General features: G+C 43.0%; 1 protein-coding gene across 4 annotated transcripts in view; it reads right to left on the bottom strand.

Moving 5' to 3' along the window:
• Positions 1–26,856, bottom strand: part of UBR3 (ubiquitin protein ligase E3 component n-recognin 3) — a 359,661-nt gene that overhangs the window by 307,546 nt on the left and 25,259 nt on the right. For all 4 annotated transcript variants that reach the window (XM_068122446.2, XM_068122447.2, XM_068122448.2 and 1 more), the window contains exons 2-4: positions 14,901–15,037; positions 5,875–6,030; positions 1,818–1,958 (exon numbers count right to left, since the gene is read on the bottom strand). In XM_068122446.2, the coding sequence (XP_067978547.2) occupies positions 1,818–1,958; positions 5,875–6,030; positions 14,901–15,037 (434 nt within the window). The remainder of the gene's footprint in view (positions 1–1,817; positions 1,959–5,874; positions 6,031–14,900; positions 15,038–26,856) is intronic.

Genomic DNA, 26,856 nt, shown 5'->3' with positions numbered 1-26,856 from the left:
GGTGCACCTGCCTCACACCTAGCTCGTCTTCACGCTGTTGAAACCAAAGCATTCAGAATCTGCTCACCTTCACTCCTTTATTCCTCTTTTCTCCCACCTCTGGAACAAACTCCCTCACACTCTTCAATCCCACTCCACCCTCCAGGTCTTTAAAACAGCTGTTCACCACCATCTCTTATCTTCCCCCATCCAAAACATTGATCTTTTCTATCCCCGCTAATTTCACCCCAATTCCACTTTTTTGAAATACCAACTTCTGTCCTGGAAGTCCTTGGTGTCCTTGTGTTTGATACTTCTGCAACCCCCCTCCCCCCAAGCCCTCTCCCTCCCACACATCTCCCTGCTCTTAAATGTTGTGTGCCCTCAAGTGTTTGTGTGCTTCCCCTTCTCTTGTCTTCCGCTCCCTCTTTTTATATATTTTGTTTGTCTGGTTGATTTGTTTGTGAAGTAAATGTCAGCTCTTTCACGAGCCTCGATTCAGTACACAAAAGTCAAAGGTCAAAGTCTGTAATAGGTCTATAACTTGAGAACGGCTAAAGGGATCTAATTCAAACTTTGTACAGATATGTATAATGATGTAAACATAAACCGATTAAATTTAGGTGTCAAGAGGTCAAAGGTCAGTGGTCATGTCAGGTAAAAATGTGATAACTTGAGAACAGCTGAATGGATTTAAAGCAAACTTGGTACAACTATTATCATGATGTAATAATGTGGGCGGAGACATATCAGTCGACGTCGTGTGTCGTTCTAGTTATTCTACAATGACTAAAGCTATTGCAGCAACTAGTAATCTTTCCTCTTCATTGATGGGAAGAATGTAATTATGAGGAAGTATACGTGTTACTCCTATGGGAATTTTAAGCCTGTCACAAAGGGTTTGTCTAATCATCCTGACAGACACGTCGTTTAAAAGAGGATCGAGCCCGATATGCTTACATCGCTTTTCGGGAAAAATCATCATATAAATGCATGAAGCGTCAATCTCAGGAGATATGGAGGCAGGAAGTCCCCTTCACTTTTTTTATACTCAAATAGACACTACATATACAAGGTGCCCAATTATTGTTGGTGCAAAAACATTGATTTAACTTTTTTTTTTATGATGGAAGGTCCATGGTGACAAGATCTTCTGATGGAAGTAAATTGTATGACAGAGCCTCATAAGTTTCACTGTAGATCGAAGTTTAAATGTTAATGATCTGTTCAGATCTGCAAGTGCTCTAGCTACCAGGCATAGACCATATGGATTATGTGTGTTACCTCCCCCACCCTGATAATACAGATTATACCCATGTACAAACACAATAGAAATATTGTACAATTATAGCACAAGATAATTTTACAGATCACGATAGGCATATCTCTCCTTCATCTAATGGTAATTTGCAAATTGTCCAAAATAAGTTACCATTTTCCTGCCAACAACAACAACAACAACAGACATCTCGTGCACCAACAAACAGCAACTAAATTTAACCTGTCTATTTAAAATCCCTTCCACCAGTCACAGGATGTAATCTAATCTGCAGAGCACTTGCTCGACACGGGAAAAGCCACGTGATCCTACGAGTTGTCAATAAAACTGTGCCACCTGCAATCCATCGCATTGGGACAGAATAACTCGCACATAGATAAAAGCAAATGAATATATAGACCTCCTCGCCGAGGTAAGAACTTGTAATTTGGCAAGGGTACTGGTACACAATGGCCTCGTCCTTTTGAAACACCATGGAATCTCAATGTCTACCAGCATAAGCAATCGAATGGGACCTTCGGTTTAACTTTTGAATGTGTGGTTGGGAAGGCAAATATACCGGTTGCTGTCGTGCAGCCAAGCGCGAGTACTTCATGAGAAGGGAATGTTGAATGCAGCCGCGTACTCTCCAGCACCGACTGGTACTTTGCATAGCTCCAATCCCAGCGGACTTTCCCAGAGTTATTCTGCAACTCTGAATCTGGGTGATATAAGGAAGAAAGTATCAATGTATTTTAAAAGGGAATTTAAAAAAAGGGGTGCTACAGGTTAAAATGCTGAACTTCACAATACTTGTAAAGTCATCAAGAACCTCCTCAATATCAAATTATTCTTAAAGAAAAAGAAATTGTGCATTCTTTCAAACCTGAGGTTCTACAAATGTAAACTTGCATGATAGCTTGTATGATGCACTTGTCGTGTATGACACTAGTCTCAGATTTTAAAAGGAATATTTTTCTTTCAGTGGTAGCATTCGATACACAAGATATTTTTGATCGTTTCGACAAAAAATATATATAATAAAGAACGTGTTTGACAAATGTAATGGTTCATTCCAGGTAAACCAGAGTCCTTAATCAGACCAATCAGACCGTCAGACAAATGTCCTTGGTTTCATCGAAGGATGTTCTCGCCCAGCAGGAACAACAATCCTAGACAAATAAGCCTGGTGTAGCAATCAAAACTTTGCCAACTCGGCCAAAGCATTCACCACCTTGTACACTACAGACTCGATTGTCTCAGCACAAATTCAAAATTATCTCCGATTGAACAAGGGAGGTTGCAAAAAGAATGATGCCACACAGCCTATCGCGTCTCAAAGGAGTGCACATAACACGTGCACAAAATCCTGCAGATGGGCAAAGATTTACAAGCTAGTTAACTTCTCTCCACCCTGGTATGCTTCCGAGACATCAGAACCCCCGACGTGATTGGCAGTATGTTTCAAGGATTTTGATACAGGTTAAAGTGCATTAATTTAAAGGGTGGGACATAACTAGATGCAGACATTAAAAAAACCCAGAATGATATTCAGGACTCGCTTCAGCAAACAATATGTGCAGACTATCTGCTTATAGCAGTACATATCTGCTTTCATAATCCCCAAGTTCTACAATTTTGGGATCAAAAGCCACATTCAAGGTGTAGAAGGGAAGTGAGACAAAGACTACATGACTGCTGTGTCATAATGTGATCGACACCATTTGACATTTCAGTTTCGATGCCACACAGAAACCAGCAATGTACACAAATTGCATTTACCAATATATAATTATTGCCTTTTCTCTACATCTTGACTTTTCCATAATAAAAAAATTAAAACATTTTTAATAGGTAAATGGATTTACTGCAAGGGGGCTCACTGGTTAACATTCGTTTCGATAGTAGATACAGTATAAAACATCCAAATATGACACGCAAGAATATGCCTGGGGCATGACATGAAAACCTCTCGTGCCAAAGATAAAGTACACATGTTTGGAGAGCGCCGCATACATGACGGAAAAAATAAAATGTCTGAACTTCTCTGAGCAGGAAAAAAAACTAAGCAGCAAGTCATTGAAAGAAAAGCAATGTTGCTCATTGGTGTACAAATACTGTATAAGGTTACCACATTTGAATTTCAAAAAAGCAGAGAACAAAAAATAAAAAAAAGGAGGAGAGAGGGTGTGCGATATCTGTATCAGTATCTACCAACACATGTTGTATTAATGTGTTATATGTAGTACTGTGTCGTCTACATAGAGTATCTATAAATAAGAACAAGTGTTATGGTCTCAAAAATCAATGTTATAAATATTCAAATTTCAATGTTACCTCAATGTTACCTGTTTCAACATGTAGAGTCCTTTCCTTTCAGCAATCCTTCTTCTGATTAATGTCTAATTAATTTTGACTGCAAACTGCTGTTCTTCCAGTCAAAATACTGAATTATTACTGGAAACATCATCACTGAACCGTGATTGCTTCCATCTGTAGCAACTGCGCAGTAAGCTAGGCCATTTTCTTCAAACGCTTTCAGAGCAGTGTCAACAGAATGCGGTGCAAGTGCAGGGTTACCGTCGCTTCTGTCTTGGTTCGAGCACTTGAATATTTCCAGGCTACCTCAGAATCAGGTAATGTCTTCTTCAACAAGTCAGATGTGCAATCCATTGACTTGGAACGAGTGTGGTGCTTGACGGTGTGAAATGCAAAAGCACCCTCTCCTGCAGAAAATGCATCCTCTGATTTGCTGCCTGGGTTTACAAAATAATCTGTCAATTTTGCTGATGCAGATGAGCTCTCATCTCGACTTGCTTTCTTGATCCTGTCTGAGTCCACATGAGATTGTAAATGAAGACCACCTTATTTGCCACAAAGACGTACGTACCAGCTCTGCATACCAAGCATTCGGCTCCCGTTCTTTTCGACCACTTAGAAAACACAGGAATTCTATCTTTAGTTCTGCAGTGAATTTACACTTTCATTTTGGCATTGTAAAGAAGAAAATCATAAAGAAAATCAAACAAATGTATACGGTATAACGGTACGGGCTCAAAAAGACACCGGATTGCGGGCTGCGTGCCACTGGACTCTCTCAGTGCAAGGTTGGACAGGACGTGGGCGCATGATGTGCAAACACATCCATTACGCCATGACGTAGTCGTACAGACTTGTACCAAAACGTCCTAGTCCAAACATTACATAACTGCATTTTATCACTGGAAGAAATTGTACAAAAACAGTTTAACCATTAGAAAAAGTATCCCAAATCTTAAATGGAAAATTCTCGGCCATTTTTAGATCCTTAACAAACCCGGCTAGACGTAGATTTAACGACCGCAAAAGAGAACATGTCCAATTAAAACCAGACATATGGTAACCCTTGGACTGTAACCACACTCTGTGGCGTAACGTCCACTCTGAGTCTGGGAGGGCTGCGGTTCGAACCCGACCACGTGACAAAGTCATACCAAAGACTTACAAATGGTACATGCTGCTTCCTTTCTTTGATATTCAGCTTTTTAAAAGGATAGAGCATGAATAAATATAACCATAGGTTGGCAACCATTGCAAGAGTTGATGGGCCTAATGGCCTCCTCCCATATTGAAATTCCTTGGAAGGAAACTTCATTAAAAGTACTGCTGTTTAAACAATGTGAGGCTTTTTTAATGGATCTGCCAATCATAACATGCAGATTTTACCTTCAGACAGACGATATTTCACATTACAGCACCTTTGTTTGAACTTCAATTAAACACGACCATTACCATAAACTAGATTTATTATGAAAAATTGAGTTATACAAGATGTCTCAATTTTAGATCATTACAAAGACAAAATAAAAATAGTAAAGGGAGAAGCAACTTTTAAAAGTTAAAACAACTGCACACTTATCTGTGATAAATATGAACGGGATCTCGCTCGACGGAGCCGAATGTCTTCGCTTGTTAACTTTCCAATCACAGACAGGTTTGTGGACTCTCTTTTGTCTACCACCTTATTTTTGGTCTTGCACCCACTGCCCTCTCTTGGCTCTTTCCATCTCAGGTTTCTGCAGGGTACACACGGTCTTCAGTTGTCCATCTTCTTGTTAAACTCCCATAATCCAGGTTCACTGTTCACCTTCACTCATTTGTTCCTATTTTCAATCTCTTGTGGAATCAACTTCCCCAGTCTGTTCAGTCACCTTCTTCAATTCAGGTCTTAAAGACAGTTGTTCACCGCTACCTAAACTCCCATCCATACTCATGTTCTCTTCTACCCTAAATGACCCCATTCCCAAGAACTCCCTTTTTCCATGTTATTGTGATTGCCGATACCCACACCCCCTTTGATCTTGCTCTCACTTCCACTCTGCAATTGGTGTTTCCTCCTTCCATTCCATAAACCTCGATCATGTATTCGGCAAAGAATAATAATAATAAATAAATAAATAAATCACACAGTTATTCGTATTGTGTTGCGTGTGAAAGCCTGCCAGTAAAAAGGGGGCAAGAGGTCTGAAAAGGTTTTGGCAGTTCCATCACGAAAAAGAGCAACATGTACCGGGTGATAAAATTAGTCACAATTGGAATTGATGTACTGGCGACATTGTTGGCAAGATTGCAGTTTAAGGTGGGTGAGCGCAACTCACGTGAATTGAGATCTTGGTAGCTCTGCCGGTTGGTGAGCACCTCAGTGACAACTGAACGCATGGCATCCCCCATTTTGGTGAGTTCCTCAAGCAAGATGAGCAGTTTTTCTGCTTTCTGCACAGGATTTGGTGATTCTGACTCACTCAAAAGTCCGCCTGTGCTCAACACATGCAAGGCACAGTCACATGAGGCTAGTTTCAAGCAAATCCTTCCAGCAAAACATTCAGGCAAAGCAAAACTAGCATGAGGCTCGTTTCAAACAAAACAGTTTCACACTAACATTTCCCTTCAGCACATCTGACAGCACATCCAATGGCAGGCCCTTTTCTTTTTAAAGTGCATATTCTCAACACGACTACCAATGGAAACAAGCGTTACACCTAGGTCCCCCGTTGGTGAAGTGATGTGAGTTGACAGAGTGGAAGACGCAAGGCGGCCATCTTGGATTTTGATGTGGCGACCCAATTTTCAATAGCGTTCTCCCTTATGCGTAGACACACCCACACACCAGATAAGAAGTTGGTACTTCGCTTATTTTTCAAGATATTCCACTCACAAGGTTCAGACATACATGGCGGCGGCCATCTTGGATTTTGACGTGGCGACCCAATTTTCAATAGCGTTCTTCCTTATGCCAAGATACACCCACACACCAGATTAGAAGTTGGGACTTCGCTTATTTTTCAAGATATTCTGCTCACAAGGTTCAGACAAACATGGCGGCGGCCATCTTGGATTTTGAAGTGGCGACCCAATTTTCAATCGCGTTCTTCCTTATGCCGAGATACACCGACACACCAGATTAGAAGTTGGTACTTCGCTTATTTTTCAAGATATTCCGCTGACAAGGTTCAGACATATATATATGGTGGCGGCCATCTTGCATTTTGACGTGGCGACCCAATTTTCAATCGCGTTCTTCCTTATGCCGAGATACACCCACACACCAGATTAGAAGTTGGTACTTCGCTTATTTTTCAAGATATTCCGCTCACAAGGTTCAAACATACATGGCGGCGGCCATCTTGGATTTTGACGTGGGTTGCACCCACACACCAAATTAGAATTCGGTCCTTCGCTTATGCACGCACGCACGCAAGTACGCACGGACGGACGCACGGACGGAGGGGAAAACCATCGTCCCCCTTTCGCTCGACGGTGACAATAAGTTATGCTACTGATGCCCCGAAGTGAAGCGAAGTAAATAAATAATAACACGCCGCACAAGATATTTTGTTCAAACACCTATCCTTGTCTGCATGGAAACGGGTTGAAGGAAGAGCTTTGACTCCAGTTGCAATTGCTAGTGTCAATGTCTTTGGACCTAATAAGCCACAAGCCGAGCTCGGTAGCATTTCTTTCTTCGTCTGCAAATGGACCTCAGTTGGTCACTGCCTTTGACATGCATCATAGAAACGTCCCTCGAATTTACATGGAAGCACCAAGACAGACAGTCTTAAATACAGAATGGTTTGCTTTCTTCCAATTTAAAAGGTAATTTCCTATATTGTAATAGCAAGCAATCTCTAAGTCTAACCAGCAATGCACCGCCAGGCGGGAGTGAGATGAGAGGGCACCACTTCCACCTGTAATTTGTGTACGAGCCGGTGCTTTACGCATCACACTTTTAATGGCGGCTTAATGCACAAACAAAATACACCCGTCGGATGAGTTTATTCCAATTTCCTATGCACTTAAATGGAGTTCCCGTTCCCACAATGGCAATAAAACTGGTTTTCACTCGCAACAGCATTTTCCCACAAGACTTAAAGTCTAAACTATTTTGTAACTGTCTGTTTTAAAATGAATGTCTGGTCTGAAGTCATTGTGGTATGGAAAACCGATTACAGACTCTGACCTTTGACCTCTTGACCCCAAAATCAAATCAGTTCAACTCAAAATATATACTTCTAACAACTTTGGTCAAAATCCCATCACTGGTTCACAAGTTATTGGGGTAACAGAATTTTTACCTAACAAGCTCTCTGACCTTTGACCTCGTGACTCCAAAATTTAATAATCTTTACCTCATTACACAGACCCACACCAAGTTTGACTTGGATACGTTCAGCCACTCTCAAATTATCGCGGTAACAAAAACCTATCACGGATGGACAACCCGAAAACAATAACTTTGTCAACAGAGGCATAAAATAAAAATAAATAACTAGAATGGCCCTCGGTAGAGCGCATACCTCCGCCATACTGAACAGTTTATGTTTTGTATCCTAATGATAGGCCGGATCTGGATTCGGACCTGAACCAAAATCTAATTGGCTTGTTCTTGTCACCTAACCAACTCATCCACCAAGTTTAGTCATAACTCGTCCATAACCTTTTGAGATATCATGTGCATTATCAGATATCGTCCATAACCATGACATATCATACAGTGCATTCATAAAGTATTCAAACCCCTTCACTTTTTTCACATTTTGTTATGTGGCAGCCTTGTGCTGAAATCGTTTAAATTCATTTTTTCCCTCATCAATCTACACTCAATACCCCATAATGATAAAGAGAAAACAGGATTTTAGAAAGTTTTGCAAATTTATTAAAAAGAAAAAACTGAAATATCACATTGACATAAGTATTCAGACCCTTAACTCAGTACTTAGTTGAAGCACCTTTGGCAGCGATTACAGCCTCGAGTCTTCTTGCGTATGACGTGACAAGCTTTGCACACCTGGATTTGGGGATTTTCTGCCATTCTTCTCTGCAGATCCTCTCAAGCTCTGTTAGGTTGGATGGGGACCGTTGGTGGACAGCCATTTTCAGGTCTCTCCAGAGATATTCGATTGGGTTCAAGTCAGGGCTCTGACTGGGCCACTCAAGAGCCTTCACAGAGTTGTCCCTAAGTCACTCCTGCGTTATCTTGGCTGTGTGCTTAGGGTCATTGTCCTGTTGGAAGGTGAACCTTCGGCCCAGTCTGAGGTCCTGAACGCTCCATTTTAGGTTTTTATTAAGGATATCTCTGTACTTTGCTCCGTTCATTGTTCCCCCAACCATGACCAGTCCCCCAGTCCATGCTGCTGAAAAACACCCCCACAGCATGATGCTGCCACCACCATGCTTCACCATTGGGATGGTATTGGGCAGGTGATGAACGCTTAGAATTGAGGCCAAACAGTTCAATCTTGGTTTCATCAGACCACAGAATCTTGTTTCTCACAGTCTGAGAGTCCTTTAAGTGCTTTTTTGCAAACTCCAAGTGGGCTTTCATGTGTCTTTCACTGAGGAGAGGCTTCCGTCTGGCCACTCTGCCATAAAGCCCAGATCGGTGGAGTGTTGCAGTGATGGTTGTCCTTCTGGAAGTTTCTCCCATCTCCACACAGGATCTCTGGAGCGAAGCCAGATTGACCATCGGGTTCTTGGTCACCTCTCATACAAAGGCCCTTCTCCCCCGATTGTCAGTTTGGCCGGGTGGCCAGCTCGAGGAAGAGTCCTGGTTGTTCCAAACCTTGAATGCAGCAGAAATTTTTTTGTAGGCTTCCCCAGATCTGTGCCTCGACACACTCCTGTCTCTGAGCTCTGCAGCCAGTTCCTTCGACCTCATAGCTTGGTTTTTGCTATGATATGCATCGTCAGCTGTGAGACCTTATATAGACAGGTGTGCGCCTTTCCAAATCATGTCCAATCAATTGAATTTACCACAGGTGGACTCCAATCAAGGTGTAGAAACATCTCAAAGATGATCAAGAGAAATGGGAGGCACCTGAGCTAAATTTCAAGTGTCATAGCAAAGGGTCTGAATACTTATGTCAATGTGATATTTCAGTTTTTTATTTTTAATAAATTTGCAAAACTTTCTAAAATCCTGTTTTCTCTTTGTCATTATTGGGTATTAAGTGTAGATTGATGAGGGAAAAAATGAATTTAAACGATTTCAGCATAAGGCTGCAACATAACAAAATGTGAAAAAAGTGAAGGGGTCTGAATACTTTCTGAATGCACAGTATATATCACTTTTCACACGATCTCTTAATGGTGAAGGATCACTTAAAAATTAAATAATTCTCGTATCCGAATATATATTCAGATCTTCACCAAAATCGAACCGATTAGTCTTTGTCACACACACAACCTGTCCACCAAGTTTCGTCCAAATCTGTCCACATTATTTTGAGATATTCCACGATATATCGGTTTTGGCCCTATCTCCCAATGGTGAAGGATCACTTAAAAAAATTATAGTAGCCAGATCCGAATACAGATCTTCACAAAAATCTAATCATTTCGTCCTTGTCACATACACTACCTCTCTGCCAAATTTCGTCCGAATCCGTCCACAACGTTTTTAGATATCTTGTTCACAGACAGACAAACAAGCAGACAGACAAACAAACAGACAGACAAACAAACAGAGACAGGGGTGAAACCATAACCTCCATCCACTTTCGGTGGCGGAGATAACGAGAGCAAAGTCAAAGGCATGTCAATGCAAATCCACGAGCTTCCCATTTAAAGCATCGTTTAAAGATGGCAAAAAGTTCTACCAGGAATGACCCAATATTACATTTTGAGGGACGTGTAACCGTAAGTCCCTCTCCCCTGGGGCATGAACTGGGGGTCAATTCCAAAAAACTTGTTACATATTTCATGCTTCCCGCATTGTTGATGGTATATACACGTTTAATTAATATAATCGGGAGGCAACAGGATGGCCGAGGAGGTACGCACACTCGTCTCTAAGCTGTGTAGCCTGGGTCTGAATGACGTCCCAGCTATAAACTGTCATCCCGGTGTTTCACAGGCAGGTGAGTCATCGATGTGTGTGCTGTCCCTCGGATGGACATTAAACAGTCATCCCATCTGCAGGCATCAGTTGATGGAAGCTAAAAATCTCATGGTGTCCTTTGCGAAGAGTAGGTGAGCTATTCCCGGCATCATGGTCGAATTCAAAATTCCAATTCTAACAAGAAAAAGAGCAATCAGAGATTGACAAACCCTCGCCAGGATGTATTTTCAGTGGTTTTTAAGGCTTTTGTGTTAATACAAATATGGCGGCCGAACCACGTGACCGATATCATTTTTTTTTTCTAAACTAATTTATTCCTCGATTATGCTCAAGATATTTCATTCTGATCGGATGAAGTTTTGTACTTGTCGAATTATGACGTCTTAATGGAGGCACCTATGACATCATCATTAAGATATTTTATTCCCCATCATGGAGAGTTCTTTACAATGAGCCATGATTCAATTTTTTCTATTCAGCGCTTTCAGAGATATTTATAGGTGCAAAGTTTTTCGATTTTTCCAAGATGGCGGCCGAACCACGTGACCTATGACGTCATAATTATCATTAAAAAATTCTACAGGTGGAGTTGCACCTATGGTGAAAATTCCCTGTCAATCGGACCAACGGTTGCAGAGAAAACCATATTTATTCTGTACGGACAAACAGACAGACAAACTGACTCAAATGCAATACCCTCTCCTCTGGCAAGGGTAACTAGAGGGCATATCCCTCAGCCAGTGATGCTACCCCGCATCATTGTGCTGAATATGAACAAAGAAGAAAAACAATCAATAAATGTTTCAAGATGTGCCCGCAATTGCATTTGTTCAGTATTTGACCTTTAGACATCTCCCCAGGCGGTCGAGGGGAGAATGGAGTTTGGAGGGGGGGGGGGGGGTGAGGGAGGGGATGGTGAGTGGAAGGGGTGGGTTGGTGGTTGGGGCAACAACGATGCTGAATGTGGTAATCATAACTATCAATTTTGTGAATTTCTGCACAACCGTTTCGATGGAGATTGACGAACAGTCAGGGTTAGACAGGACAGACAGAATATAGAAGGCAATATTCCTCCATTTTTTTGTTTTCAAAAAGCCTGGGGATAACAAAACAAATCTGTCGATTCAGAGGCAGCTCTATTCTGTTAATTTGATACCATTTGCCAGTTGAAATCTTAAGCGACAGAAAACACAAGAATTGGGAATAACGATGCTGTTACAAAAGTCTGTGTGTATGTTTTGTTACTGGAATAATGTTTATTTGGATCTTTTTTCTTTGTCGTGCCCCCCCTCCCACCACCCCACAACTCCTACAAATGTCGATGACGGTGTCTACAAATATCTGATCACAGTAAAACAGTTGGATTTTCATCGCAGTCTTGCCTGAATCAGAAAGAAAAGACACGAGTTTAACAGAAGATGAAAGTTTACGTCTCCAAGTACGCACCAAAGAGCGCAGTTATCGGCAAGACAGTACAAGCCGTTTCCCAAGGAAACCGGTTGTCATCGATGCAAATATGGAACAAAAACGAGATGAGACTTTGAGTCTGAGAAGACAGACTGGTTTAAAAGGAGGGCTATGGGCCTGGCAAGTGTTCAAAAATGCCGTACAGAGTGTGACCGCGATGCGGAAGTAAGTAGACAAGATATAAAAAAGAAAGTACAGTCAAACCTGCATAAAAAACTGCTCAAGAGAGACGGGAAAAGTGTCCTGTTAAGACAGGTGGTCTTTCTGTAAAGGTTTGTGGCCGCCATCTTGGCCGCCCTTTTTCTGCAGTACAGTGATGATACTGCACAAGTACCAAAATGTAATGTACCAAATGTACCCAAGTACCCAAATGTCAAGCACAAGTACCCAAATGTATAAAACAATAAGCAAACCTGCCTTGGAGACTTTATTAATTCCATCACCGAAGGTGGACAGAGGTTTTGTGTTTTTACCCCATCTGTCTTTTTGTGAACAGGTTATCTCAAAAAGTAATGGACGGATTCAGACGAAACTTGGTGAACTGGTTGGATGTGTAGGAAGGACATCGATTCAATTTCGGCATAGATCTGAATTTGGATCCAGATATGATAATTTTTAAAATAACTATTCACCATTGAGAGATGGGGCCAAAAACGATTCAAAGCACGATATCTCAAAAACGTTATTGACGAAATATGATTGAACTAGGTGCACGAGTTGGTTTGGCGAAAAGAACAAGCGATTCGATTTTGGTTCAGGTCCGGATCCAGATCGGGCCTATCAGTGGGACACAAAACGTAAAGCAAACTGTTCAGCCTGGTGGTGGAGGAATGCGCTCTACCTAGTGCCGTTCTAGTTTACTCTTTTCATTAATTTCTCAGGTGATTAATTAATATCTCACTCGGTCAAATTTGATGTTTGTTACCACACTGAAAACCGAGTCGAATTTGAAGATTGAAAACTCAATCCAAATCGGAGCAGACGATAGCAATGAGTGTACAAAATTGATGAATAATAAAACGCAAATGCACTGAAACATGGAACTCGGAAGTTCCGTTCAACGAAACGCGTTTTTAAAAAATAATCCACAGCTCGTAATGGAGCTGCCACTCGCACTGCACACATCTTACACACATGGACATGCAGACGAGACACGACACAGGAGTAAACGAGAAAAACACAGCCACTGAGTTTCGGGGAATTAAGGTCACGTCCCGAGACACTCGGGCTACTAGTGACGGCAAAGCAATGGCACTGCTTTTCTCACTGGTTATACTGGGTGGTTTGCCATTGCCTTCCCAGCGTTGTTTGTCTGTGCTTTATCCATTTTAATGTTGAGCATCAGGCAAGGGAGCAGCACACACCATTTTTTTGTTTCGACTCGGCTAGATTTTGAACTGCCGACCTCCAAGACTTGGAGCGGACACTTTAACCATTACAACACAGAGTCCGCTATCGATTACAGAAATCTGAAAGAGATCTGTTGGTGTGTTTTATGTGAAAACGGTTTTATGCTTGAAAAGATGACTGAATTTACCGATTTACAGTGGAATCGATGACCGTTGTGTACAGGGGTTTGAGCCTAAAAAGGAAAGCAAATCGGGTGGTCGCTGGTTGCGTTACATCCCACCACGTTTGGCGTATCGTGAGTTCATTGCTTTGAGAGCATTGGGGAATGATGGTACCGTCATATGTATTGTTCATTTGATGCAAGTGGCATTTTCAGTGTACTTTCTTTAATAGGGTTATTATTGTGTATGTGAGTACATTGGTGTTAATACAATTACTTGTTTTGTTCTACAAGTGCTAGTTCTAAAAATTTGGCATGTTGTGTTGATCCCGATGTGCATGCGCGCAGAAGTCGACGCAGGCCGTAACCCCAGAGAATGCCTTCCCCTCATTTTGGCCAAGCCGACACTGATGCGAAAGCCTCGTGTTGTATCTGGTTTTTGTAAGAATATGGTGCCAGACGTTCATACACTGGTCCCACATGCGTCGATAAGCATTGCAGCTGGTGCTCATTGCTGGTCGCAGGTTATTTAACACAGGTTTTCTCTGCGGGTGAAATTTAAGTGGCCGCGATGAACAGGTGGTCACTCTGTAAAAGCGGTCGCTAAGACAGGTTGACTGCACTTGAAAAGTATTTTTTTGCTAATGACTTAAAGGTGTGAAAAGATCGGCAAATCATTTGGAACAGAGTTAGTGATCATAGGAAGGAAGGAACGAAGAAAGAAAGGTGTTCTTTAGAGATCAGAAACGATGGAGCTTGACATATCTATCAATGGGCACCGAGCAAGTATTGGTCGAATAATACCTGCCTGGCAGATTATTCCCTCATCATTAGAACAACTCACAACGCACTGATAATGGAAGAGGTAACATTTTGGTGACCATGAGAATGACACTTCTACAACAGCTCGGGGGTTTATTTTCTTTGTATAGATTGTCAAGGCTCGTGGAAGAGCTAGAGCAGAATGGAAAGGGGAGAAAATGGAAAGAGGGGAACACCAACAGGAGAGTAGAAGTGAGGGTGAGATCAAGGGGAGAGGGAGAAGGACACATGGGGTTGAACAAGCTTCAAACAAGGTGAATAAAAAAGCAGGAAAAGGAACAAACCAACCAGCAACTAACGAAAAGAGGGGAGGGAGGTGGATCACAATAACCTGGAAGAATGGAATGCTTGGGAATGGGATCACTTGGGGTAGAAGAGACAAGTATGGATGGGATTGCATGGATATAGATGGGGCTTTCCCTCTTTCTTCACAAATGTGCAATTATGACGTGCCTTTTTTCATACAGGGGAGATGAAAACATACTTACTTGGTAGGTACTCCTCACGAAGGTGTCTCAGCAATGTGTACACAAGTCTGGGCAACACGAGTGCAGGGAGGAGCAGCAAGTCTTGCGGTACGGTGGGAGCACTTTGGCAGCCTTTGCGTCCATGCCGATGGCAAAACCTGACGTGGAGATGACAAGAAAGCATTGCATTAGATACCAATATGCATTAGTAAGTGGATGGGGGAGAGGCGGGGATGAGGAGCCAAAGTAAGAAAATTTAAGTTGGAAAATAAAATTCAGAAGGATGGGAGAAAGTAAGCAAGGGATGGAGGAAAACATAAAGACAAGATGCAGAGATGGCAAAAACATTAATACACAAAAAAATAAAAGCAGCAACAACTAGACTGGCAATCAGTAAGGTGCACACCTCTGCCAGGCTGAAGTGTTTACATTTTGTATCCAAATGATAGTCCAGATCTGGACCGGACCTGAACCAAAATCGAATCGACTTGTTCCTGTCAACTATGACCTACCCAACTCATCCACCAAGTTTTGTCATAACTCTTCCTCAACTTTGAGATATCCTACTATATATATATTTTTTTGTCCGACATCTCCATGGTGAAGAATCACAAACATTTTTAGGATCCGAATCCAGATCAGAATCTTCACCAAAAGGTAATCAATTCCTCCTCGTCACAGACCCAACTTTGTCCACCTAATTTCGCCCTTATCAGTCCCGAACCTTTTGCAATATCCTGCTCACAGACAAACAAACAGACAAATGTGTGAATGCATAACCTCAGTCCAACTTAGTAGTGGGGGTAACTATACAACAACAACAACATGCATTTTAAAAGGCCATTTTCCCTGCTAGAGCAGGGGTTAGCCTTGCGGTCCCCATGACAATCTTCTCCATTTTGCCCTATTTTCTGCATCTCTCCTTGTTAACCCCCTTGCACGCATTTTTTCTTCCACCATCTTTAGCCAAGTCTTTCTCGGTCTTCCCCGTCTTCTACTTCCTTCTACATTCATTTCCATCACTCTTCTCAACCAGTCACTTTCATCCTTCCTCAACACATGACCAAACCATCTCAACCTGTTCCTCTTCACAGCATCAATCACAGGCTCTATTCCCATCATCTTTCGCAATTCATCATTTGTCTTCCTCTCTCTCAACGATACTCCGCACATCCGTCGAACCATTCGCATTTCCACCCTTTCCAACCTTCATTGCTGCTCTACGTTCATTACCCATGTCTCGCTCCCATAAATCATAAAACTTCTCACACATGCAGCATACACCTTTCCCTTCAGCTTCAACGACACTCCCCTCATGATCAGCACGCCACTCAATTCCAGAAACTTCTTCCATGCACATCTCACTCGAGCAACCGTTGCCGAGTCTGATCCACCTTCTCCATTCAGCATGTCTCCGAGGTAGCAAAATGTTTTCACACCTTCCAGCTTCACGCCGTCTCCAAGATCCAACTCAACATTTCCTCCATCTGCAGCTCCCTCTGTGCACACCTTACATTTGAATGTAGCTGCCACACTGGTTAATGACCCTCTCAGACCACTACATTTTTGATGAACCCACTCAGCGCACATTGTACACTGAATGGAGTTCACTCCGACACCCTTCCTACACACAGCACAGGGCCACTTCCCAGTTCTTTCCACCTCACCACATGCTTTACCACTTGCCATCACCTTCGTCTTTCCGATATTCACCTTCAGACCTTTTGTCTCCATACATTCCTTCCACGTGTTCATCTTTTCCTTCAGTCCATCCATACTTTCCGCAATCAACACCAGATCATCTGCATACAACAACTCCCACGGTAAACCCTCCTTTACGTTCTGAGCCACCACCTCCATCACAGCTACAAATAGTAGTGGACTTAGTACCGACCCCTGAAAAACTCCCACCTTCACCTCAAACTCACCACTGTTCCCGTCCTTCGTCCTTACAGCTGTGCGCGCTCTTTTGTACATTGCCATCACTACTCTGATCAACCATTCCTCCACTCCTAACTTCCTCAATGCCCATGTCAATACTTTGCGTGGAACCCGATCGAATGCTTTCTCCAGATCAACAAACCCAAGAAACAACTTCTTCCTCTTCTCCTGCAACTGCCTCACAATGAAAAGCACGTCTGTCGTTCCTCTTCCTGGCATGAATCCAAACTGCATTTCGTCGATCTTCACTTTCTTCCTTATCCTCCTCTCCAACACCCTTTCCAATACCTTCATTCCATGCTCCAATAACTTTATCGCTCGGTACGAGCCACACTCCAGAGGGTCACCTTTCCCCTTGTATAGAGGGACGAGAGTAATCAGTTCCCAATCCACTGGAATGCGGCCTTCTTTCACCACCAGATTACAGATCTCTGTCATTCTCTTCACACCACAACTTCCTGCTGCCTTCAACATATCTCCCACAACTCCCGTCGGCCCTCCCGCTTTTCTACCCTTCATTGCTTTTATCGCTTCCTCAACTTCCTTCTCAGTTATCTTCTCTGCCGGTCCTAAAACTGGGTTACTCTCTATGTTGCCATCCCATTCATTCTCTGTATTCAACAACATTTCCATGTATCTTTTCCATCTTCCTTGAATTCCATCTGGGTCGACAACGATTTGTCCCACTTCATCCTTCAAGCAACTCACCCCCATCACATCACACCTCTCTTTCGCTATCTGCTTTGCAATCCTGAATACTGCTTTCTGACCCTCTTCCGAATCCAAGCGTTCTCCGAACATTTTCCTACATGCCTCATGCGCCTTTGCTACCTCTTTCTTTGCAGCCTTCCTGGCTGCCTTATAACTTTCATGCTCTGCTGTTTCTGCTCCCGTACCCTTCGCCTTCTGCCACTCCTTGAACTTCTTCCTCTTCTCGTCAATCCTCTTTCCAACTTCATCATCCCACCACCATGTTTCCGAGTGCCTCGGTGGTCCTTTTGTCCATCCACATACCTCGCCAACGGCTCCCAACAGACTAGCTTTCATTGACATCCAACCACTTTCAAGCTCAACCACATCATCCTCGACCCTACGCAGCCTCTCTCTTTAATGCCTCCCTTACTGTCACCTCTTTCAACCTCCACACCTTCATTCTCGGTTGGTACTTCACCCGCCGAGCTCTCCTCGCACCTTTCACCCTTACGTCGCAGACAACCAAGTGGTGCTGTGAAACAGCCTCCTCCCCCGGGATCACCTTTGTGTCCAGGAGGTGCCCCCTATCTCGCCTACGCACCATCAGGTAGTCAACGGTTGTCGTCGACCCACCTGACGTGTATGTAACAAGCTTATTATCCTCTTTCTGGAACTGAGTATTACAAATCAACAAATCAGCTCCATCAGCAAACTCCAAAATCCTTTCACCTTCTCCATTTCTCACACCATATCCGTAACCCCCATGAACTCCGTCAAAACCATCCATACTCCTTCCCACATGTCCATTTAGGTCTCCTCCTACCACAACAACTTCCTCATCTTTCACGTTTTCCATCAGCTTCTCTATCGCACACCAGAACTTGTCCTTCTCTTCATCGCTTTGACCAACCTGCGGAGCATATCCCGAGATGACGTTCACCAAGAGCTTTCCAATCATCATTTTCACCATCATCAACCTATCACTCACTCTAGTCACACTCACCACACTGTCTACAAACTCCTCAGAAAACAGGACACCAACACCATTCACGCCCTCCAGGCACCCTTGCCACACAAACTTGTATTTCTGTCCCTGCCTACCCTTCACCATTCTCACACCACTTCCCTTCCATCTCGTCTCTTGCACACAACATATGTCCACTCTTCTTCTGACCAATACTTCCACCACTTCTCCTGATCTCCCTGTCATTGTCCCTACATTCCATGTCCCAAACCTCAGAAACCGATCTCCACTTCGGGCTGTACCCTGCCCACATGTAGTTGTAATTGTCATGGTTCTCTTTTTGAGGCAATGTTTTTATGGCCGGATGCCCTTCCTGACGCCAACCCTCTTAGTCGCCTCTTACGACACGCAGGGATACGGCATACCTATTCTTATCCAGGGTACACACACAGTGGGGGTAACTATAGAATTGAACATATTGCCAAGTTTTGTTCCACTCCCATTAAACCTTAACATGACAAAGGGACACATACAGTGGTCTGGAAAAGTATTCACCCCCTACCAATAATGCCACATTTAGATAAATTATGAATTACTAGGGCATGCCCGTACTATATCTATATCTAAAATTATATCCCCCCCCTCTATTTACATGAAATGGTTTGGTCCAAAGCGAACGGCTTGCGAGTACGGTGACAATCCCCCCCCTCTATTTACATGAAATGGTTTGGTCCATTCGCAAAGCCAAAGCGAACGACAGTTACGAATCGCAGTTACGATGAATCGCAAAGTAGTTTTAATTAGTTTTAAAACATAGTTTAACGCCAACATAGTTTGCCAACGTGAAATAAATGAATACGCTCTCAAATGTGCCGTCCGAGGCAGGGTGTGTTCGCCACGTTCGGCACACGCGATAGCTCGCTGCTCTCTGATTGGTTGAATCGTTTTTTGGACATAGCTCGGTAAGTAATTGTCCGATTAATATGAAACCTTGAAAAGGCACATCCTCGGGTCCCCAGCAATATACCTGGCAAGTTTAAAGTATATCGGACCGGTAGTTGTCGAGAAACAGCGGTCGCATACACACACACAGAGATTACTGGAATTATAGATAGATGTCGAAGCAATTTTTCCAAATGAACTTTTTGTATTCATAACCACAGTTTAAACAAAACATTGTTATAGTTGAGGGAAGTTACATGTCAGAATACATGCAAAGAACATGTACAAATCAAAATTCACTGGTTGCAAATGTGTTCAGCCCCTTCCACACTACATGGTGGAAGAACCTTTTGCAGCAATGACTGCTCTGAGTCTTTTTGGGTAGGTCGGTCTCTCCCAGATTTGCACAGAGATGGTGAAATCTTTGCCCATTCTTCAAGTGAAAATTGCTCTAGTTCTGCCAAGTTTGACAGGGATCGTTGATGGACTGCAATCCTCAATTGGGTCATTGGGTCAAGTCATAAATGTTCAATTGGGTCAAGTCAGGACTTTGATGACTGGGCCACTCAAGAACATTTATTTTATTTTTATTCAGCCACTCCAGTGTGGCTTTAGCTTTGTGCTTCGGATCACTGTCCCGCTGAAATGTGAATCTCCCACCCATTTTCAGATTAATGGCCGATCCAAGCAGGTTTTCATCAAAGATTCTCCTGTACTTTGCACTGTTGGTATGATGAGGACTCTCAAGATGTGATGAACGAAAGCGATGATGAGGATGATGATGACTTTACTCAATGATGAATCAAAGCTCTGTGCTCTTTAGAAGGTGAGTTACATCAGTTTTACGGCGGCCAGTTTGAAAAATCCAAGATGGCCGCCACATAGGAGCTCTATGGTCATGTCTAGCTTATCGAACCTGTTACCATTGGATTTGGGGCCCTTGAAAATGTATGTTTAGCCGTTAGAATCAAAGCTCTATGTTATTTAGAAGCTGAGATATTGAGAAAAATTAGTTCTACGGCGGCAAGTTTGAAAATCCAAGATGGCCGCCATACAGGAGTCTGTGCAAATAGCAACATTGGTTTTCTGACTGACTATACAATATAGTTTCCAAAAATATAACGTTTTCCAAATCCACCAAAAATTCCAACGAAATTAAATAGTGAACCTGACTATGTCCATTGTCCCTTCTATCCTGACAAGCTTCCCAGTCCCTGCAGATGAAAAGCAGTCCCATAACTTGATGCTGCCACCACAAAGCTTGACAGGAGGGATGGTGTTGACTGGGTGATGTGCAGCGTTAGGCTTGTGCCAGACGTAACGCTTTGCATTTAGACTTAAAATATTAATTTTTCTCTTTTCTAACCAGAAAACGTTTCTCCACACGTCTGCAGTATCATTAAGATCCATTGTCGCAAACTCCATACGAGCTTTTATATGAGTCTTTTTCAGTAATGGCTACACAGAGCCTTGCAGATCTTTCAGTCATTGTTGGATTTACAGTGACAGCCCAAATCAGTTTCCTGTTTGCCCGGCTGCTGAGTTTGGATGTGCGACTTGATCTGGGTAGAGTTTGGGTGGTATGATACGTCTTCAACTTCTTAATGAAAGATTTCACCATACTCAAAGGGATAATGAGTAACTTTTAAATATTCTTGTAACCCTCTCCTGAACGGTGCTTCTCCACCACTTTATGTATGACTTCTTTGGAAAGCTCCTTGGCCTTCATGTTTGCCTTGTTGGTTGACCAAGTGAGTTGCACCTAAAAACTCCTTAGATGAATGGGGAGCTTCATTTTATGGAGTAGCCCATAGGGAAAAGCCATCTAGAACAGTGTTTGTCTGTCCGTATGCCTGTATGTATGCATGTACAGTCACGTGAAAAAGTAAGTACACCCCATGTAAAGTTTTGAATTTTTCAACATATTTCAACATACAGCTATTTGATCTTCATTTAAACAATATTAACAGATAAAGGTGATATAATATAACAAATATCATGAAACATTTACATTTTGTAGTCCATTGTATAATTTAAATAAACATAAATGCAAATTTTGCATGTGGAAAAAGTAAGTACACCCTTGGCTCTAATAGGTGGTATTGCCTCCTTTCGCAGAAACAACCTCCAGTAGGCGTTTCTTATATCTGTCTACCAATCTCTGACATCGACTGGGAGAAATTTTTTCCCACTCCTTCATGCAGAATTCTTTCAGCTGTGCGATGTTTGAGGGGTTTCTTGCATGCACAGCTCGTTTCAAATCCCGCCACAACATCTCGATGGGATTTAGATCCGGGCTTTGACTTGGCCATTCCAGAACCCTCCATTTCTTTCTTTTCAGCCATTCCTTCGTGGATTTACTGGTATGCTTAGGGTCATTGTCAGGTTGCAAGGTCCACCTTCGGTTGAGCTTCAACTTCCGACAGATGGCCTCACATTATCCTCAAGCACCCTCTGGTACAATGAAGAATTCATAGTGGATTCTATGATGGTGAGCTGCCCAGGCCCTGATGCAGCAAAGCTGCCCCAAACCATAATATTTCCACCACCATGCTTTACAGTTGGTATCAGGTTCTTGTGGTCAAATGCTGTCTTTGGTTTTTGCCAAACATGTTTTCTGGTACTGTGGCCAAATAGCTCCACCTTTGACTCATCTGTCCAGAGCACATTGTTCCACAGGTGCTGGTCTTTGCCTCAGTGTTCATTGGCAAACTTTAGTCTTGCCCTGATGTTCTTTCTGGACAGCAAAGGTTTCCTCCTGGTACACCTCCCATGTAGATCGAATTTGTGCAGCCTCTTTCTAATGGTAGACTCGTGCACTTTGACATCAAAAGTGGAAAGAGCTACCTGTAGGTCCCGTGATGACATTCTGGGGTTCTTCGACACTTCTTTCAGCATCTTGCGGTCTGCTCTTGGGCTGAACTTGCTGGGGCGGCCTGGCCTGAACAAGTTGACAGTTGTTTGGAATCTTCTCCACTTGTAGATGATCTTCCGGACAGTCAAATTATTGATTTCAAATTGTTTGGAGATCTTTTTAAATCCCTTCCCAGACTCGTAGGCATCTATAACCTTCTTTCTGAAGGCCTCAGAGAGCTCTTTTGATCTAGGCATGGTGACGCCGCACACTTCAACAAAAAAAAAAAAAAAAAAAACACCGTTTAGAGGCCATTTTTCCTCGCAAGGCGGGGGTTGGCCTTTTTCGGGCACCGTGGTTGTTGTTGTTTTTTGGTCCCCTTTTTGAAGCAATGTTTTACGGCCGGATGCCCTTCCTGACGCCAACCCTTTTTGTCGCCTTTTTACGACAAACAGGGAATTACTAGTGAACTGGTACTCAATTAGCCGACCTCGGAAGGATGACAGGCTGAGTCAACCCCCCTGGCGTTAATTCAGCGATCGACCGGGATTCGAACCCAGGATCCTAGGATCCTAAGCTGGCACCCTAGCCGCTAGCCCAACACTAGCCCAACAATTCAACAACAAAGAGCAAACCAAACTAAATGTCTGAGGTTTAAATAAGACAGGTTCCTCCAAGATCGTGTCTAACGATGTTCGAATCATTTGCACCTGAGCTGGTGCACCTGATTCTAATTTTAGGTATTTGAAGTCGTGATAAATGTAGGGGTGTACTTACTTTTTCCACATGCAAAATTTGCATTTATGTTTATTTAAATTATACAATGGACTACAAAAGGTAAATGTTTCATGATATTTGTTATATTATATCACCTTTATCTATCAATATTGTTGAAATGAAGATCAAATAGCTGTATGTTGAAATATGTTGCAAAAGTCAAAACTTTACATGTAGTCAGGGATCCACAGACTCAAAAGCTCAATAAAATGGGTTGGACCTGACATGACATACTTTTTGTTTGTGTTTTTTCTATTAATTTGGACATGAAGGTCCGCTGAATGAGAGGTCTGCTCTGCCGGAAACCTTGCGAAAAAAAGTGGCCATTTTTGTATATGCAGCCTTTATTTTTTGACCAAAAAATGTGAAAGACGTTTTTTCCCTTAAAATCCTCAGTGGGTTGTGTAGGCTGTCAATAAATGCATCCCAGATACACAGAACACATGTGTTGACAACATCAAGTTGAGAAATACACTTACAAAACCTTTCCAAATGATTTAGAATCATTTTTATGTAAAAGCACCCCCGATGTTTTTTGCATTTTTTCATTATTTTCATCTTTACTTCATTAGTAATCAACTATGCCCTGAGTTATGACAGCAGCCAATGTGTCATTCTTTTCACCAAACATTATAATCATTCCACAGTAAACATTCTGAAAATCAAACAAAAATCAATGGCTCTGTGGTGATTTTATTACCCTTACGCTAAAAAAATCCTAGAGACATACCGTATACTTAGCATCATGGTAGTTTATGTCCATTTTATTAAACATCCTGGCCAAGGCATCTTTTTAAATTTTAACAGAACCCTGTGCCCCCAAAGAAAATACTTGTAACACAAGAAATACAAAACAGCAAAATGGTTTTTTAAACAAAATGTACACAGGATGACAAGCCAACAAAACAATGATCGTTACGCAGCTGAATTTGGATAGATTAGTGACCAGTATGTAGAAAAAAATGAAATTAAACTTTAACTGAACAAAATAATTGAACATAACAAAATAAAAAATTACTGGCTGCATGCACCATGTACACATCTGTAATATCACATGAAATTAACATTGCACTGAACAAAATAACTTATAATGTGTAATGCATGTCACTGTCTTCGAGTGTGAGTTCAACCCTTGAACATTTGTTGGGGTCCCCGGTGCAGAGACATGCGATGACACACTTCACAAATTGCTCTCGCACAGGAGCATCCTCAGGCACACATGCTTTTCTTGCAATGACAGTATTTGGTGCATTTGAATTCTGCAGGTTTTGCCTCCTTCAGCATCATGGTTGCCACCAACTTACCATTGACGAGCTCTCTGCCAGTCAGTGGCAGCAGGGTAGGTTGGCTGAAACATGTGTGCTCGCTTGCATACAGCCAACTGATGCAGGGCTCGGCGAAGGTGTAACTGGAAGGCATCTTCGGTAGGTGGAAGGCAACGCATGTCTCCTTTGATGTTACCAAAGAGATGGGCTCGCAGTGCATCCAAATTACCACCGAAGTCACTCCTCTCATACAGTGACACCATGTATCGCCTAGCTGCTGTCACAACATCTTCCTGAACATCCAGGCTTTCTTCAGGGTCACCGTATCTGCACAGGGACAGAAGGTCTGCCAGGTGATCAACGGCAGTTTTGTAGGCACGCCTTTTTGCTCTTCTGTAGAGATAGCTCACTGTGTCACATCCAGTAAGTATGTAGGTGCTGAGGAGCATGGATGTAAGATCTGCAGCTTCAACCTCATACTTCACTGCCAGGGCTTCGGCGATTGCATGAGCAGGTAGGTAGATATCCATCTTCTTCACCCACAGCTCCTGCAGGCCATCCAGGTGTGTGATGTAGTATATGCACATCATGATCACGTCTGTGTCAGTAGCCACCACTACAGCCCGTTTGTGATGCAGATGTTGTACTGAGTATGCAATGTGGGCAAACATCCTGCTTTTGCTATCTGCCTCCTCATGCTTCTCACAGGACAGTTCTGGAAGCTCAACCTGACAATCCGCTGACAACAGGACAGTGCGACCAGGATCACGGAAGATTCCACCAAGAATAAGTGTGCATCCTGCAGGAAGGTACTTCAGGTACTTTACTTGCAGTTCATGGAAGGTGCTGCTCCCAAGATGTTGGTGACGCTGGATGAATGCCATGGCATCTACTACCATTACAACAGGCTTGTCGGATGGTGGCAGTCTGTGCACTTCCCTCCATGAGCTGCCAAGGGATGTCTTGATTGCAGCCAAGTAGTCGGCCTTGTTCCCTTTACGCATGGCATAACCTTGGTCAAGGGATGGATCTGGCTCAAACAGGGAGGCTGGGCAACTTGTCCACTCATGACTGAAGACCTCCACCTTCTTGTCTTCATCCAAGTCCTGCACAATTTACAGGTTTCGGACAACTGCACTCTCTTCCTCATAGACCTTCTTGGCTTTGAGTGCCATGGACAGTGACTTTTTTGGCTTTGCTGCAAATGTGGCAAGTTTTATTGGGGCTATTTTCTCACTGTCCGTTTTTCTTGCTGCATCCAGTGCCTCCAGTCCTTTTTCACGGGCGCTCACCAAGTCTGCAGATGCAGCTTTGTGGCTTGTTGAGAGGTGCATCAGCTCCTGTTCTTCACATGTGAATGGATTGATCATCTGGTTGTTGATGACATCTGTTATTTTCCTAACACTTTCAGCTTCCATTGTGCCTTGGCTGTTGGAGTCCTCATGGTGTTTGGTGTCATCCATATCCAGGTGTGCCATAGCCTTTGTCTGCTCTGACACTGCTGTCAGAACTGGAAGAGCTCGCAAGTATTTCTCCATGGCCGCTGGCTGCTGACTGATGCCAGTGAAGGGTTTTGTCTTGGTATCACGGTTGTAGGTTTTCGAGTGCCATGTCTGTCCAGACACCATTGAAACGACCTTCTGTTTGACGTACAGTGAACTGCCCATCCTTGAATTCCCTATGGATGTTCAGAGCCAGTGTAGGTAGGCTTCTCATTGCTTCTAGGTAGTGGGGCAGGCAGGATACATACTTGTCGTGGCCAGCAGCTACAAGGTATGGCAACATCTTTTCTATTTCAGCCAGGTGTTCCTCCCACAGGCCTGCACGCTCAGCATGGATGAACCGTTTCAGAATAATCACCATGTCCAATGTCCATGTACATTAGCCTTTGTGGTAGGTGATCTACATACGTCATCAAACTCAGCCATCAAACGTGACAGCTTTTTCAGTTGGTCGGTTGCATCAGCACATGCAGATGCCTTCTCTACATCCTTTTCTGACAGGGCATCTAGGAGTAGCTGGACATTGATGGCAAGCACAGACATGCACTCCAGGTCCTTCTCTTCAATGATCAACCATCTGGCAAATGCTTCCCAGTGTAGGGCGAACATGGCTGCATGCACCATAGTGTGGGCACGCAGCATTGCGTAGTAGTCTTTCCCAGTAATGATCTTGTCTGCTGTTCCACGGAGACAGACATCAGCTTCTACCATGATGTCTTCGATTCCAGTGGCCTGCATCAAATGCCCAATTGCTCACAGGAAATTTTAAGCAATATGGAAGCCACCCATGCGCAAGATAAGTTTGGCATACTTCTGGGGGTTCTTCTTTTGCAGACCCAGAACCACTTCATAGATTGCTTGGTCGCATGTGATGATGGTGAACTCTTGGCCCTGTTTTCTTGACACATCCATGCAGTACTGAACTGACTGTTCAACCACATCTGGGTCCGTTGGCCACAATTTATTTTAGCAAGATGAAAATAATGAAAAAATGCAAAAAAAATCAGGGGTGCTTTTGCATAAAAATGATTGTAAATCA

The sequence above is a fragment of the Myxine glutinosa genome, chromosome 7 (genome assembly GCF_964187855.1).
Source record: "Myxine glutinosa chromosome 7, kmMyxGlut1.1, whole genome shotgun sequence".
Lineage (NCBI taxonomy): Eukaryota > Metazoa > Chordata > Myxini > Myxiniformes > Myxinidae > Myxine > Myxine glutinosa.
This window is presented reverse-complemented; position numbering and strand designations above follow the sequence as displayed.